The sequence below is a fragment of the Amia ocellicauda genome, chromosome 3 (assembly GCF_036373705.1).
Source record: "Amia ocellicauda isolate fAmiCal2 chromosome 3, fAmiCal2.hap1, whole genome shotgun sequence".
In the NCBI taxonomy this organism is placed as follows: Eukaryota; Metazoa; Chordata; class Actinopteri; order Amiiformes; family Amiidae; genus Amia; species Amia ocellicauda.
The window spans coordinates 3,042,773-3,058,592 of record NC_089852.1 but is presented as its reverse complement, the minus strand read 5'-3'; the positions used below and the strand labels follow the sequence as shown (position 1 = coordinate 3,058,592).

Below are 15,820 nucleotides of genomic sequence, written 5' to 3'. Positions count from 1 at the left end.
GGTCATCTTCTCTGATGAGTCAAATTTTCAGCTTTGCCCAACACCTGGTCGTCTAATGGTTAGATGGAGACCTGGAGAGGCCAACAAGCCACAGTGTCTCACACACACTGTGAAATGTGGTGGAGGATCAGTAATGATCTGGGGGTGCTTCAGCAAGGCTGGAATCGGGCAGATTTGTCTTTGTGAAGGACGCATGAATCAAGCCACGTACAAGGTTGTCCTGGAAGAAAACTTGCTTCCTTCTGCTCTGACAATGTTCCCCAACTCTGAGAATTGGTTTTTCCAGCAGGACAATGCTCCATGCCACACAGCCAGGTCAATCAAGGTGTGGATGGAGGACCACCAGATCAAGACCCTGTCATGGCCAGCCCAATGTCCAGACCTGAACCCCATTGAAAACCTAATGTGATCAAGAGCAACATGGATGGTCATCAAGCCATCAAACAAAGTCGAGCTGCTTGAATTTGTGCACCAGGAGTGGCATAAAGTCACCCAACATCAATGTGAAAGACTGGTGGAGAGCATGCCAAGACGCATGAAAGCTGTTATTGAAAATCAGGGTTATTCCACCAAATATTGATTTCTTATCTCTTCCTAAGTTAAAACATGAGTATTGTGTTAAAAATCAATATCAACAGTTGTCATTTTCTGCAAATAAATGCTCTAAATGAATTTGGTAGAAATGTTGTCAGTAGTTTATAGAATAGAACAAAAATGTTCATTTTACCCAAACACATACCTATAAATAGTAAAACCAGTTAAACTGATCATTTTGCAGTTTTCCAGAGCTGTATATGAAAGAGAATCTATAGATTGAAACATCTTGGAGAGGCCGTCATCCATCGATATAGGCTGATGATATGTAAAAACATCTAAACATATAACATATACAAAATGTATCTATATTGTTTTATATTTTGTTTTTTTACAGTATGAAGAAGGAAAGAAACGCAGGAAACCCAACTACAGCAGCGTCGATCTTTCAGAAGTCGAGTGGGAAGACAAGGATGACTTCGTAAGCTTATACTTGTCTCTTACAAATTTTCCAAACATATTGTATATTAGCAGCCCTGATATTGCGCTAGAATCGACTGGTTAAGGATGTAAAGTCTGAGAAGCCACTGAAGATCTAAAGTCTCCATTATTGTAAGGTGTCTTTCCCACTCCTTGTAAGGAAACTTATGACTATCATACCAGACACAGCTGTGAGGTGTATTCAAGTTTCCGCAGTGTCCGCAGGTTGGCCGTCATTGCTGAGACGCGGTTGTACGGTTGTGTGCTGTGTGTGCAGACTGTGCTTTCTCTTGTGTAGCTGAGGAATGCGATGGTCAACAGGAAGACGGGGAAATTCTCCATGGAAGTCAAGAAGACCGTTGACAAGGGGGTAAGGACTCATTAATTAATGCCCGGGGTGTTCAAGAAGGAGCTGAGACTAAAATAACAGAGAGGAAGACAAATACCAAGGTGTTGTGAGTGTGTGTGAGTGGATGGGTGCAGGGGCGGAGCCAGGGGGTGGGGTGCAGGGTCCATATTCTGGACAATGTGGTGCGTTTTGGCAAAGATTATTTATTTTTTGTTATTTATCTTGCCATTTGTGTGTGTATACCGCCCGGCAAGAATCCAGGCTCAAGAGAGCGGTTTTGAATTAAACACACCTGCGGCTGCGCTCTGCTCTCCACTGCGCACAGCCACACCACACTACAGATCCATTTCAAGACAGTTCATGGTCTGTTGATCTTTAAATCCTCTTGCTGTGCTGATTTTTGTTCTGCTATGACATTGACAATTTGATTAATGTTGATAGCTAAGCCACACTAGTTTAGGGTTCCCATACATCCAGTTTTAATCTCTGTCTGGTCGGATTTTTTAATAATCTTAAAATATCTGGGATTTACCTGCTCGTCCTTTTTCCAGCACTGAGCTACAGTCCCGGGTGCGAGTTTAACCCTTCGGCTCCAGCAGCGCTGCAGCTCGATCAGACATGAGTGATGACGTGTGAGGTGGTAGTGTTCGCCTATGTCAAGCCTTTTTGAACAACTATTGGCTGTTAATAAATGACAGGTGTCTGTAAAGACTTCAACAACCAATCAGGAAGGTTTTATTTCGTTGGGGCGTTTACAGTATACAAAAGGAAAGTTCAGTTGAGACAAGAAGGGAGAGTGTGAGTGAGAGGACAGAGAAAAGTCGGTTATGAATAGAAAATGAACAGGATGTTTTAGAGATTTTCTTTGACTAGTGTTTAGTTGTTACTGTTTCTTCAGTTATATTTCTACAATATTACCTTGTTATAGTGTTAAAATGTATTTTCATTTAACTGCAAAGTTAATACTTTTTATATACATTAATTTATTAAATAAAACAAACAAAATAATACTAATCGTTCACGTTATTTATTGCTTGTTATTGATTGTTATAAATTATGGTAAAGCATTTTAGCACCTTTTTGCCATGTATCGAACAAATAAGTGCTGTTTTTTATTTGACCTGTTTTTATATATTTGCACTGTAATGTTACATAAGGGTCCAGGGATTGAATGTTACACTCATAACTTATTGTTCAGACATTAGTACATTTTTTTTTTTGCATGTAAATATTTGTTTGAGGTCAAGCAACACCTCCAGCCCCCACCTTGTGAAGTGTCCTCTGTATTGTCAAGTCAGATATGGTAACCCTAGCTGGCTGTGGTTATCTCAACTCATTATCAGTGGAGCAGTAACTTCAGCTAATGGGTTAAAAGGGGCTTCTTAATGCACTATTGTCTATTGTGTTCATGACAGTAAGGTATCCCTGTTGTCTATTGTGTTCATGTCAATTCTGAAATAATTTTGTCACTAATGGTAGCAGATATGGTGGTACGTTTTTGCTGGATTGTTATGAATAGCCCAGCTTATCCTATCATTTGCTTAAATCTTAGCTTACAAACTGAGTTTTTAAAATCCATTTTACAAAAAAATCTTCCCAGGGGAGCATGCCTTCCAGACCCCCCTACCAGATGTTGGCCCCTCAATAATAATCATGGCCCCTTTATGGCCCCCTCTATTTTCTAAATACTAGAATTGCCCCTGGATGGGCGAGTGTGCGAGTATGTGTGTGTGTGTGTGTGTGTGTGTGTGTGTATGTAGAGCCAGTGTCAGTTAGAATAAGAGGTTTGCTGTGTGTGTGTATTTAATGTATAATGGGAAGACAATATGTATACATAGCTCAAACATTTGAAAATGCCAGCTGCACAGGAATTACTGTACTTTACTGTAGAAACTAAATTAGCAATCATTTATTTCACATTCATCTCTGTGTCAGCGGGTCCGTATCGTCTTCCTCGTTTCCTCTGAATCTTGGCGCTTTCACCAGTATCTGGATGTGGATGTACTGTCTGTGCCACGATGTCCAAATTAACAATGAAAAAGCCAAATGCATAAATAAAAACAAATGAATCCCGATTCCAGCCGCCCCGGTAGAGAGAGAGCGCGCCGGGGGGAGAGATGGGGACTGCGCTTATCTCACTGTAACACATGGTGGGAAATGTGTGGAAAATCGCAGCCAAGTGCTTTTTAATGGGCAAGCTGTCAGGGCAGCCTGGACAGTGAGCCGGCGCCATTAATAACGGAGAAAAGGGCTGCGATTCGAAGACAGGGGCGACACTCGAGGAAGATAATTTGCATCATTACAACTAAGCAGTGAGTTGCTACAATAGATTTATCATAGGTCCCTCCGTACGTCTTCACCTGCTATAAATATAAAAACCGCAGTGATCACTTTAAAATATAGGTTCATCTGTACTTTAATTTGTTGGCAAAGGGGAGGCCATCAGCAGAACCATTAGCTAATACCGATACTGGATACAGTGTGAGAAGAAATACAGTTCTCGATCGCATTTGATGGGTCCCTGCACTGCTGCTGATTTATTGAGGGCTCCGATGGACAGGCAAGCGGCTCGATCGCTGGATCTGTGAACTCTTAATGTGTAGCCAGTTAGTATCATTAAAATAATGAACTGCCATGGCACAGATTATGGTGAGGGGATTGTCAATGTGTGGTATGTGGTCAAGTGTTCCCTTGCATGTCCGCTCACTGTGCTTTCATAGTGTACTGGATTGTGTGCAGTTTTAAATGTGCAACACTGTGCGTTAGCTTTCAGATACTTGCTTCACTTGACTCCCAGGTTCACACTAATATCCACTAGATGGAGCCATTTCATTTTTATAGACACTAATCCCTCGAGATACGCGAGAGTTGCGAGAATTGTGTGACTTGGGCAGCAGAATCACAGCAATTGAAATTTGACAATATGTGTCACTCAGAGAGCATATTTTGTACAACTCTGTTACACTTAAGGTAACAAAATGAAAATATTTTAAGTCAATACATGATTTATACAGTTACAGCATCATATTCAATTAACATAGATATAAGCCACTGAAAATATTCAACTGGGATCAAGGAGAATCTTATTCCAATTCTGGCTGCTACCCGGCCACCGACAACTCATTGTCAGGGCTGTTTAAGGCAAATTCAAGCAGAAGCCAGAGGGGAAGATGGTTCTTCACGAAGGACAAATTAGGGTGGACTGGCTGGCCATTGCCAGCGGCTCAGCTTCCTCCCAGAAAACCAGGGTCGAGAGAGACCGAACCTATAGTGACACTTCAGAACTTTCTTGATTGCTCTGGGACGCTCTCAAACGATGTGAATTAAATTTATAATTGAGTCAATTAAATGTTATGAATTGCTGACAAGACAATCAGAGAAATACATTTTAATTTGGAATTAATTTAAAATTGATTTAACTTGGGTCTTGCATTTGTGCTCCATGCTACCTCTAAGTTTTTCTGTGTTCGTGCTGTGTATGTATATTAGTCATACATTTTAGGAGTTTAAATGTTATATTAAAATAATTTAATCAGCTTAATCAGTCAGTATTAATAGTTCAAATGTATTTATTCACTATAAGTAAAACAAAATGGTTTGTCCCAGTAACCGTATATACGAGATTAGAAAACGATTGTTTGCCAATCAGCTTCCAAATCTAGCAGGCATTATCAAACAATTAGGTGAAATGCCCAACTGTAAATTCAATAGAATAAAACAAATAAATCAATAATGGTATATGTATAGCATACTTTAAACATTTTAGTGAGTGCTTCATTTGCAGCCTGTACATTCAATTACACTCAGAAATGCTGCATAAATGGCACTAAGTGGGTATTTGTATTCTATTTTGTTTATTGATTTATTTGCATTGGGAACCCCTTTCACAACCCACAGACAACACCGATGTGTGTGACAATCCAGATATGTAGTTGAGCTGCTTACAATGGAGTTCTGGCCCTAAATCATTAAAACTGACGATGTCATCGCAGGGGAACATAACGGCGAACTCTGAATGCGTGGAAAGGAGACAATAGCTCTGATCAGTCTTTAGTGCCTCGGAAAATCAGTTACGATCTGAAAGAAGCCAAAATGTGTTTGAAATCCCATGGTGCATCTCTGTGCATTTGTCTTCACATCCTTCAGCCTGGCCATGTGGGTTTTGATTGATATAGATCTACATATATTCGATTGTGTTTTTCTTCTTCAATGCATTTAGCAGTTAATGCAGGAGGGTTAAATGGTCTTTGGTCTTACAGTGGAGTATTTACATTTTAGTTGTGTTTAATATGCAGTATAATCTTTGGAAAGAGTTGAATAAATGCATGAGGCGGTGGCGCACGTTTTCACGGAGGAAATTGATTCTGCTCTGAAGCCTCCAGCTGTCTTAAACACCAAATGCCCAAAGAGCCTTCGTATTGTGTATTTCCGTAGTTTCCAATGTTCTCTGCCGCCCTTCCACGTCTGCGTGGTGTGATTTTCTTCTCCCGCTGTCCGTCTGTCATTCCAATTCATGTCTGTGCAGTTCTGGAATTATATATTCTCCCTGGACCTCAGATTCCGGATTGTTTAAATAAAAAAGGTGTTTTTCAGCTCATCCATTTGATCTTCAGTAGGTGTGCTGCCTCTGAATATTAAAAAGCATATGTTTCCTTTGTGTCCCTCAGAAACGAGTCCTGGTGATGACAAATGATTACTACTATACAGACATCAAGGGCACTCCATTCAGGTAGGGTTATATCCATGATTATACAAAAATGTTTGTGTTATGCTCTGAAGAGGCAGCATGTGTCTGAGCTAGATGACCGACCACTTCCACTTTGTGTCAGCTTTACTCAGTTTGTTAAATGAATGAGTGGAGTCTGTCTCTTTTTCCCCCTTCTTGTGTCTTTTATTGAAGTAATCAACTATCCATTAGAAACCTTCTCCCACCTGAATGCAAATGTATTTTACATACATTCAGAGCTATGACACAGCCCAAAGCTATTGTTACATAACACTCGCAGAAACAAGATGTTAGAATACACCACATCACACCTTAGACAATAAATGGACATTTTCAGTTATTCTAGTTTGGCCCAGGAGTCTGTTTGATAACATTGTAACATTTCACAGGCGTGTTAATAATACTCCACATATAAGGATGTCATAATAATAAATCACAAGATATGACACAACACACATCTGTTTTATTACCCTACCGAGACCCAAGCATCCTTTTAAATGAAAGAGTTGTTTAATGGCACTGCAGGAAAACGACGTGAGCTGATATTGTGAACTTGCTTTTATGCACAGTCTAGGAGTGGCGCTATCCAGGGGGCATGGGAAGTACTTATTCAGGGGAAACGTGTCCATCGAAGAAGGTAAGAACGCAAACGTGACGTCTCGCACACCAACGGCGGAGTTAAACGTCCGTTTCCATCTCCATTTATGCAAATGTAGGGAGAATCAGGGAGTGAACTAGTGGATCACTTCAACAGGGGCCTGTAAAGCTAAATGCCTTCACCGCACGCAGCCATGCTACTTCCAAGTGATCACACGCGCCTTGTTTAGAATAATCTGAGCAGAGAATCAACTGGAATTAAAAAGAGGAAGTGAAACGTTTTGTCGGTTGCCGTCTGTGCCAGGTGTCGGTATTATACACGGCGGCTTCCTCGAGGAACATGAGCTTAAATATTCAACGTCACAAAAGCAGAGCAGAACTTGTCTGGGCTGTAATTGCACGCGCATGACTTGGCAGTTTTGACGATCATAAAACATGTCAAAAACTATAAAAATATATATTTTTCATTTCATAAGGGGAAAAAATAACATGAAAGGAAAGAATGAATTATGAAGTTTCATTGATGTCGAGCACAAACACGGTTTATTCTCCGTCTCGAGATCGGTGCCGGCGCTGTGGAAACCAAGTGGCGCCTTTTGTTAGGATTAAAATTAATTACTCTGAATTATTTGTAATAAATGTGTCTTCATAGATGTTAAACATGAGCAAATGCTGAGTTCAGTTCCGTTTTCACCTTAATTAATGATCCCTGTTTCTGCTTGTGTTGAGTCCTTTATTATTTACATTACATTACAGCTTTGAAAGGTGGTAAACAGATAGATCTGGTATGCGTTTAACAAATAAACTGTAATTGTAAAGACAAACAAAGTAAAATGTAGGAATTCATAAGGAAACATATGTTGTGTTGATGCTTTAAAACATACAATGGTACAAATTGTGTAATTAAATATGTTTTCCATAAATTGCTTTATTTATGACCCATTGTCCTTGATTAATATTCTTATTCTACCTTATTTTCTGTTTATTTGACCAGGAAACACAATGCTTTGCCAGCCGGTTTCACAGACATTGATTGGCACTAGTGTGGCATTACTCTAAACAAAATAAAACATTGGGCCGTCCAATCTGGGTCAGTGAAACCAGCCCTATAAATGACCGGCTTATCCGAGTGTCGGAGACCCTCGATAGTGGGCTGGTGCAGTTTCTGTGGCGAGAGCGCGCCGCAGCCACAGAGACACACATGGTATTGCTTTTTTGCGAGCGGTTTATAGACTTTCTACTCTAATTTGAATGTGAATTCCTCTTTTAGGACTACATGACCTGGAACACCCAGATGTTGCCTTGGCAGACGAATGGTAAAAACAGCATGACGTTGTAGCATATTGGGTTGCTTTTAGTTCGGCATTTTTGTGGCTTTTGTGGTGCCGGCTGTTGAAACTGTAGCCGTTTTATTTGCTGCATAAAGTTACGCCTTGCGTGGCTGTGTTAATGCGCTAACGGTTAAGATTTACTTTGTGTTTGTGAATTGGAAACAGGACGTACTGCAACACGGACCTTCTCCCTGAGCATCGCTACCTGTCCCAGATGGAGGCCATCAAACTGTACCTCAGTGGACGGGACCCTTTGCTGCAGTGTACGTTTCTCCTCTCCTCCTTCAAACCTTGACACACGCACACAGATACACAATCAAAATAATAATAGTAATTCATATTCACAGGTTTCCTTACTAATTATTTTACCTTTATTGTTTCTTTACTGGAAAGTAATGGAATCTAGGAAACAGGCATTCACTTTTGACACAAAAGCACTTTTGAGGCAATTACTGCAGTAACTGGGTGTCTCGCCGACGAAATGTTCCCTCAGGTGACAAGGAGCTGATCCAGGAGGTGCTGTTCGATGCTGTGGTGACAGCGCCTTTGGAAGCGTACTGGACCAGCCTGGCACTGAACAAATCAGAGTAAGGGTGCACAGATCGACAGGGTTCATGTTTTTTGAAAGACTTGTGTGTGTGTGGAAATGCTCTCGTTTAGTGGGTTCCCCAATTTAATGTTACAGTGAGAACATAATAACATAAGAAGAACATGAGAGTTTACAATCGAGAGCAGGCCATTCGCCCCATCGTGCTCGTTTGGTGTCCAATAATAACTAAGTGTTCCAAGGATCCTATCCAGTCTGTTTTTGAATGTTCCCAAATTGTCTCTTCAGCCACATCGCTGGGGAGTTTGTTCAGATTGTGATGCCTCTCTATGTGAAGAAGTGTCTCCTGTTTTCTGTCTTGAATGCCTTGAGGCCCAGTTTCCATTTGTGTCCCCGGGTGCGTGTGTCCCTGCTGATCTGGAAAAGCTCCTCTGGTTTGATGTGGTCGATGCCTTTCATGATTTTGAAGACATGGATCAAGTCCCCACGTAGTCTCCTCTGTTCCAGGGTGAAAAGGTTCAGGTCCTCAGTCTCTCAGTAGGACATTCCCTTCAGACCTGGAATAAGTCTGGTTGCTCTCCTCTGAACTGCCTCTAGAGCAGCGATATCTTTCTTGAAGTGTGGAGCCCAGAACCGTCCACAGTATCCAGATGAGCTCTAACTAGTGCATTGTACAGTCTGAACATTACTGCCCTTGTCCTCAATTCTACACTGAGATTGAATCCATGTTTAAACACAGGACAGACACTTTCCTGTTTGGAGGTTTCAAAGATTAAATAGGAACTCACTTTCTAAGTAATAAGAGAGAGCAGTATGTGTGTGGTTATTCAAGCAGGTGAGAATTAAATTGCACATTTGATGTTTGGTCCATTAAATATACTGAATTTCAAAGTAGCATAAGGATTGCAGTTTTGTGAAATATAGAGGTGAGGCACCAATATGATTACGTAATTTTGAATATTTTTCTGTTTTTTTTTTATTTGAAGAAATTCAGACAAAGGCGTGGAGATCGCTTACCTGGGGACACGGACCGGTCTGTCGAGGATAAACCTCTTTGTCGTCCCGGAACAGCTTTCCAATCAGTAAGTACGACTCTAATTCCACAATGTAGTCTCGTGATTTCTGTCTCGAGTGGGAAATATCGTGGGTAGGTTTGTTTAGTAAACGCGTCATCTCGTACTTATTACATTGATTATGAAATCACTGCATCCTTTTTTATGGCGTTTACGCGGACAACCTCCCATATCTTAATTTTCCCTTGATTTAAGAAATGCAATTAGTGTGTGTGTGTAGGGGGTGGGAGGGGTAGCAGCAGAGGTTAATTTGACCTTGTGGCATTGTATGCTATGTTTTACAAAAAGTATTGGGACCTCAAGTGGGGGTGGACTGAACCAGAGCTTGTGTGTGGGGGCTGAATTTTCATAAAGTGCCCCGTGACTGAGAGTATCTATTGTGAAGGTCTGGACCAGAGTGTCCTTGCCAGCATAGATTGAATGTAAAGATGAGGACCTGGTCGTCTACAGGCACAGCACTGCCTAGGCACGAAACTGGGCAGCGATGCAAGGACATTAGCGCTGAAAACATGGAGCTGCAGGGAGGAAAGTCTCGGTGGACGCCTAGCAGTTTAGGAAATGGATTGCAGCTTTCACAGGCCAAGAGTGGGCCTGTGTGGGAAAGACATGATAATGAACTGCGATGTGTGGTATTTGTCTGGTGTCCCAATAGTCACACAGTCATTCTAGTGCTATAGTGTACATTTCTGATAATGGCACACAATGGGGGCACCAGGGAGCTTTCCACCGTGACCAGCGCCAGCTTTCCCTGTTCATCACCTTCGTTTCCTGTCTGTTTCAAGAGACTTCCTGACAGCCGAAGACAAGGAAGGCGTGTTCAATGCCGATCACTTCCCTCTGTGGTACAAGAGGGCGGCGGAGCAGATCTCGGGCACCTTTGTCTACTCTCTCCCATTCACTGCAGGTAAACCACCGGCTCTGGCATTAAATCAGTGTTTCCTATCTGTCTCTGTGCAGCGTCTGTTGTCACTCGTGTTTTTAAAATCAGGTTTTGCTGGCCACGCGTGCGGGTCTTAGATCATTTAATGTCTTCGGTCTCTTCTGCTCTGTGTTGAATTCCTCTGAGTTCCCTACTTTGTCTGAGTTGGGCATTGGTGTGCTTTATTCGGCCTCCAGTCCACTGGAAAGCAGACGCCAGAGAGAGTTCGACTCCTGACATCTCGATTGCAGATTGAGAATGGGGCTAATCCCTTAATACCAACTCACTGAAATAGTGCGTTCAGAAGATTGGTTTACAGAAAATAAAAATGAATAGAAGACATTGAAGAAAAGATAAAGGTGTTAAACAAGGGCGCTTTTCAGATTCTGAGTAACCTCTACTTTTAGCACATTTATTATCTGATGCAGATGTATCTTTCAAACGGCTGAATAAGGTCTCACGTACGCAAAGTTTATCGGGGGTGCCCGGGATGTGTAATTAATGGGCTGCAGTATAAAGAGAGAGGAAATTTGAATGGAGATTGGGATCACTGCATTAGTCTGTGCTGCTGACCTTTTTGTGTGCGCTTCTCTTTAATATTCCTCACGTACCAATCCGTACAATAGAATAATTTCCATGTATTTGTCTGGAACACACAATCTGAGCCTCAGTGTTTTAATATCCAGCAACTGGGAAACCAAATGAGACTATTGGATCTATGTGGTTATTAAATACCATATTTAATCAATATAAATGTTTCTCAAAGAATATAATAATAAATGAAATAATAATTTGGAAATAACCTTATGCAAGATGCTTTTTTGGTCTGATTTTCTTTACGTAAGAGTTTGAAGATCTGGAGAACGCAACGCTGAGGCAATCCGAGGCAAAGAGAAAGACTTGATACAATCCCAATACTCTGAGGATGTTTACATCTGTTGGAGTGAGAGCGTTTACTTCCGTAGTCATGAAAATCATTAAACAAGCCCTGATAGCGCACAATCAGCGAATGTGATCCCTGCCTTTTCTCTTGAAAAGATAAGAGAAGTGTTGTGCCCCGACTGTACAGTTCTCAACAAAGTCATGCTCATAAACTTGATGGGATTAATTGTGAAAGCCACCCACATGGTTTATAACCAATTTATAGCAGCGGAGGAATTTTAAAACTTAATGAGAATCCGAGAGTTTCTTCTTCTTCCCTGAAATGAATGCATTAGAAATGTAACCTGCATTGTTAGTGTGTCATTTAAAAAGTGACTACTGTATATGAGAACCACGCTGGTAAACGTGCAGATCTGGTTTGTCTGTGCTCTTTGTGGGAGTGATTTCTGTGATTAGTTCACATTTTGCACATATTTACAAGCTGTTTATTTGTTTATTGTCTTTCACACAGTGACACAATTGAAATTACACAATTGTGCTTACGAAGTGATGTATTCCCTGTGGTGATAAGCATAACTAGTCAAATAAAAGATTTGTAGGAGTGCATATAGTATTTAAATGACATCTAAAAGGACACTATCACCTATAAAATATTTGATAGTAGGCCTTTGTCAGCTGTGTTTATTCCCAAAACATGACTGTGTTTTTTGTTTTACCCTGTTTTCTGTGGCTGTTGGCTACTGCGTGTGACAGTTGTGCCTTTCTGTAAGTTAAGAGAATGGTGCCATCTAAAGGCCGAACAGCATGTTACACAACAGAGGGCTAAAGCAGTGTATTCAGTTAAAAATGTTTTGCTCTTAAAATGTAGCAGTTCTAATGATGTGGGTATAAAGTGGCTATAAGATTTTTTTTAACAGATTTGCACACATATTGCTACCAAATGTTTAGACACACATCTTCTAAACCAGAAATATGTAAATGTTTATTGAGAAATCCCTCATTGTCATTCCAGAATGGTTTGTCTGAAATGAATGAAATCCGCTGAATAAGTGATTTTAACTCAGATTCGTGGCGGACGGCGCTGTCTTAGATGGTGTAGAGAAGTGAGAATTGAAACTGGATATGTGTGGTGTTCGGTACTTTTATACCAGCAACATAAAGTCTGTGAAATACACTTCCTTACTCAGACTCTCTCTGTCAGATGCGATTTACCTCAATAAATTACAAAAGGGTCAGCACGGGAACTGTCCAGATTTGCTTGTCTTGACGGTTTGTTTTGTATTTTTGAAAAAGTCTTTGTAGCTGTATTTATTTAAAATGTGTAAACTATGATATTGGATTTTAGAGACGCAATACACATGTGTTTGCCTGTTCGGAAATTAGTATATTAGTTCCATTTACGGTCACATGAAATGTAACTAATGAAATTCGTTTTTCTTCCTGTTATGAATTTTTATCTATCCAGGTGGAGAAAACAAAAGTGTGGTATTAGCCAGCACTGCTATCCAGCTCCTTGATGACAGGAAGTCCCCCATTGTTGCAGGTAGGTATTTATATATATATATATATATATATATATATATATATATATATATATTAATTGGGGTCATTAAATATAAATGTGATACAAAGAAAGAATCAGATTTCCAAAGATGTGTCATCACCTGCAAACACAAACGCTGTAAAACTAACAGGATGCTTTCACTTCAGCAAAGATTTTAAACACGCATGCCGGATGAGAAAGCAGAGCTCAACTGTAACCCTTTTACTGAACGGTTGCTCATATTACATGTTGTAATGCTCAAGGAAAAAAAAAGACACCAGGAAACTCTGAACATGGATGTATTTTGGGTGCGTGTGGACACACCCTTTTCTCATTTTTCACCGCATTCATGCTTGGCAGCGAACGACTCAGGGAAAAAAGCTTACTTTGGCGAGAATGGGATCCTCAGTAGACTTTAACCAACTGCTATTAAACTTTACTCTGCAGAGCATTGGAAGAGATTCAGAATGGTTTCGGTCTTGGCAATTCGGATTAATTAAGTTGTTGCTCATGTAATTTTCAGTGTGGTCTTTGTGACCTAGACTGTTTCACCCTCACTTATAATCCCGAATAAGATGTACATGTTATGCAAATTGCTTTCTTCCACGTCGCTGGAGAATCTGATAAACACAGACTCGCTTCAAACAGATGCCTGTGTTGTTATCTGAACTACATTGACTTGGAAAACTGCTGACAGTCTATAGTGGCAAAGAGTATTTTTCATTATGTGGAAAGATTAGCCTTAGTTTAACTTGTCAATTGTACGTCTGAAAATGAAAATAAAAAATATATTAAATATTCTCTACCTTTTATAAGACACAGCGTAGCCTTAACATATTATTAATAACATGATAAATCACACAATCACAGAGAAAAACATCGCTGTCCCTCTAATCTTGTGTATAAGTGTCATCCTGTGCACAATCCTCAGGATTATGAACTTCAGTTGCCGTGCGACTTTCATTGCCAGTGCTGCCAATTTCACAGGCTGTACATTTGTTTTTAATAAATAGTTTCATTACGTTTAACCAGCATGAAAACACAACACAGCCCGGCTACTGTAGGTCAGTCACAGCGCATTGTGGACCAAATTTTTGACGGGGAGAAGGGGGGAGTTGATTGTTAATTTAACCAAACAAAAGATATCTGTGTGTCTAATCCTTACATGTGATTTATAATAAGTTAGTACATTGTGTGAAGTGTGTCTCTTACAGTATAAGAAATATTATTTTGTGTAGTTTGTGCAACTAGCCTAATCCACACACATACAGATGGGTGACTAATTAAAGGAAAAGCCTGAATAAATGAGTGGAGGAACATAATGAATGCAGACTCCTCCAAACAGGTGTACTGCATGATACAGTTAAGCAATTAACATCCTAGCATGCACTGTGTCATGTATACAAATGCTGAGCAGGCCCAGTTGACCCCGATTTTGGATAAAGATGGCAAGAGGAAAGGATCTAAGTGACTGTGAAAGAGGGGGCATTATTGGGGCACCAGAGGCACTGGTCTACAGAGATGCGGAAAAAAGTGATCTGGTCAGATGAGTCATCTATCACTATAGTCTCAACAAGTGGGCAAGTGCATGTGTGGGACACCAAGAGAACGGCACAGGCCTGACTGCTTGATCATACGCTATGACCTTCGCAGTCACCAGATCTCAACCCAATTGAACACCTATGGGAGATTTTGGACCGACATGTTAGACAGCGCTCTCCCCCACCATCATCAAAACCCCAGATGAGGGAATATCTTTTAGAAGAATGGTGTCCATCCCTCCAGTAGAGTCCAGAGACTCGTAGAATCTGTGCCAAGAGCATTGAAGCTGTTCTGGGGCTCGTGGTGCCCAACACCTCACTGAGACCTCACTTCATGTTGGTTATTCCTTTAATTTGTCACCCGTCTGTATATTTACATATACTAATTTGGGTGATATTTGTTTTAACCCTTAAGGTGGACATTTGTTTGCCCTATGCCTCTGTAGCCTTTTCTTGTTCATTCAATAAAAAACATAACTACTGACACTTACAGCTTTTTCAAGGCATCTTATTTGGTTCAGAGTACAGCAGCACCTACACTTAGATTGACAGGAAACCTCACAGAGCTTTGATGTGAAGCTTACTCATAAAATGAAGCAATCCGTCAACAGTTCACAGAGCTGGGGGCGATGATCGCGGAAGAAAGAGCAGCATCTGCCGTTCCCAAGGAGGTCTCAAAAGAGGCTGTGGGTAGGAGTTCGACAGCCTGAGGATTCACCCTTTGTGTGCTGGTTATCTGCGGGAATAGAGCTCTGACTTACAGGGCAGAGATCTGTCGTATTGAATAACGGCTGAGTTTGTCTCGGGCAATCCTTGTGTTGCATGGCGAGCGCAGCCTCCTACTGTGCAGTTTTTGTCGATCACTTCTGAATTCCAATGTAATTTCAATGTAATCTGCAGCAGCACTGGCTAAACATAAACGGTCACACCTTCTGCTTAAATGTGCAGCTGTGATTATTTTTCTGTCGTTTTTAACATTTCCTGTCGCGTTATGGTAATGGTGCCCTATAAAATTGCAAAATTAGCAAATATATTTGGGCAGCAAATGAGTATGAAAAGACAGCTGTGTGCGTGTAAGGTACTGGGGGGCTTCCGGGCCACAGTGGGCAGTGGGGAACTTGAACCCCGTTCTCCCGCACCACACTGCAGCGACCTTACCGCAACCCTTAAAGGCCTAGGCCCATGGGTGAGGCTTCAGAATCGCTACACTAACCCCCCCTAGGCATGTAGAGCACGTCTCCCCCTGAGATGGACCGATGCAGGCTTAGTATGCATTTCTGTCCTCCTGCTCCTGTCGC

General features: G+C 41.0%; 1 protein-coding gene across 2 annotated transcripts in view; it reads left to right on the top strand.

Annotated features, from left to right (window-relative positions):
* The window catches only part of cacna2d3a (calcium channel, voltage-dependent, alpha 2/delta subunit 3a), a 170,470-nt gene that overhangs the window by 116,815 nt on the left and 37,835 nt on the right, over nt 1-15,820 (top strand). For both annotated transcript variants that reach the window (XM_066697725.1, XM_066697726.1), the window contains 10 exons: nt 932-1,015; nt 1,313-1,384; nt 6,031-6,092; nt 6,659-6,726; nt 7,957-8,002; nt 8,183-8,280; nt 8,511-8,604; nt 9,551-9,646; nt 10,420-10,541; nt 12,904-12,981. In XM_066697725.1, the coding sequence (XP_066553822.1) occupies nt 932-1,015; nt 1,313-1,384; nt 6,031-6,092; nt 6,659-6,726; nt 7,957-8,002; nt 8,183-8,280; nt 8,511-8,604; nt 9,551-9,646; nt 10,420-10,541; nt 12,904-12,981 (820 nt within the window). The remainder of the gene's footprint in view (nt 1-931; nt 1,016-1,312; nt 1,385-6,030; nt 6,093-6,658; nt 6,727-7,956; nt 8,003-8,182; nt 8,281-8,510; nt 8,605-9,550; nt 9,647-10,419; nt 10,542-12,903; nt 12,982-15,820) is intronic.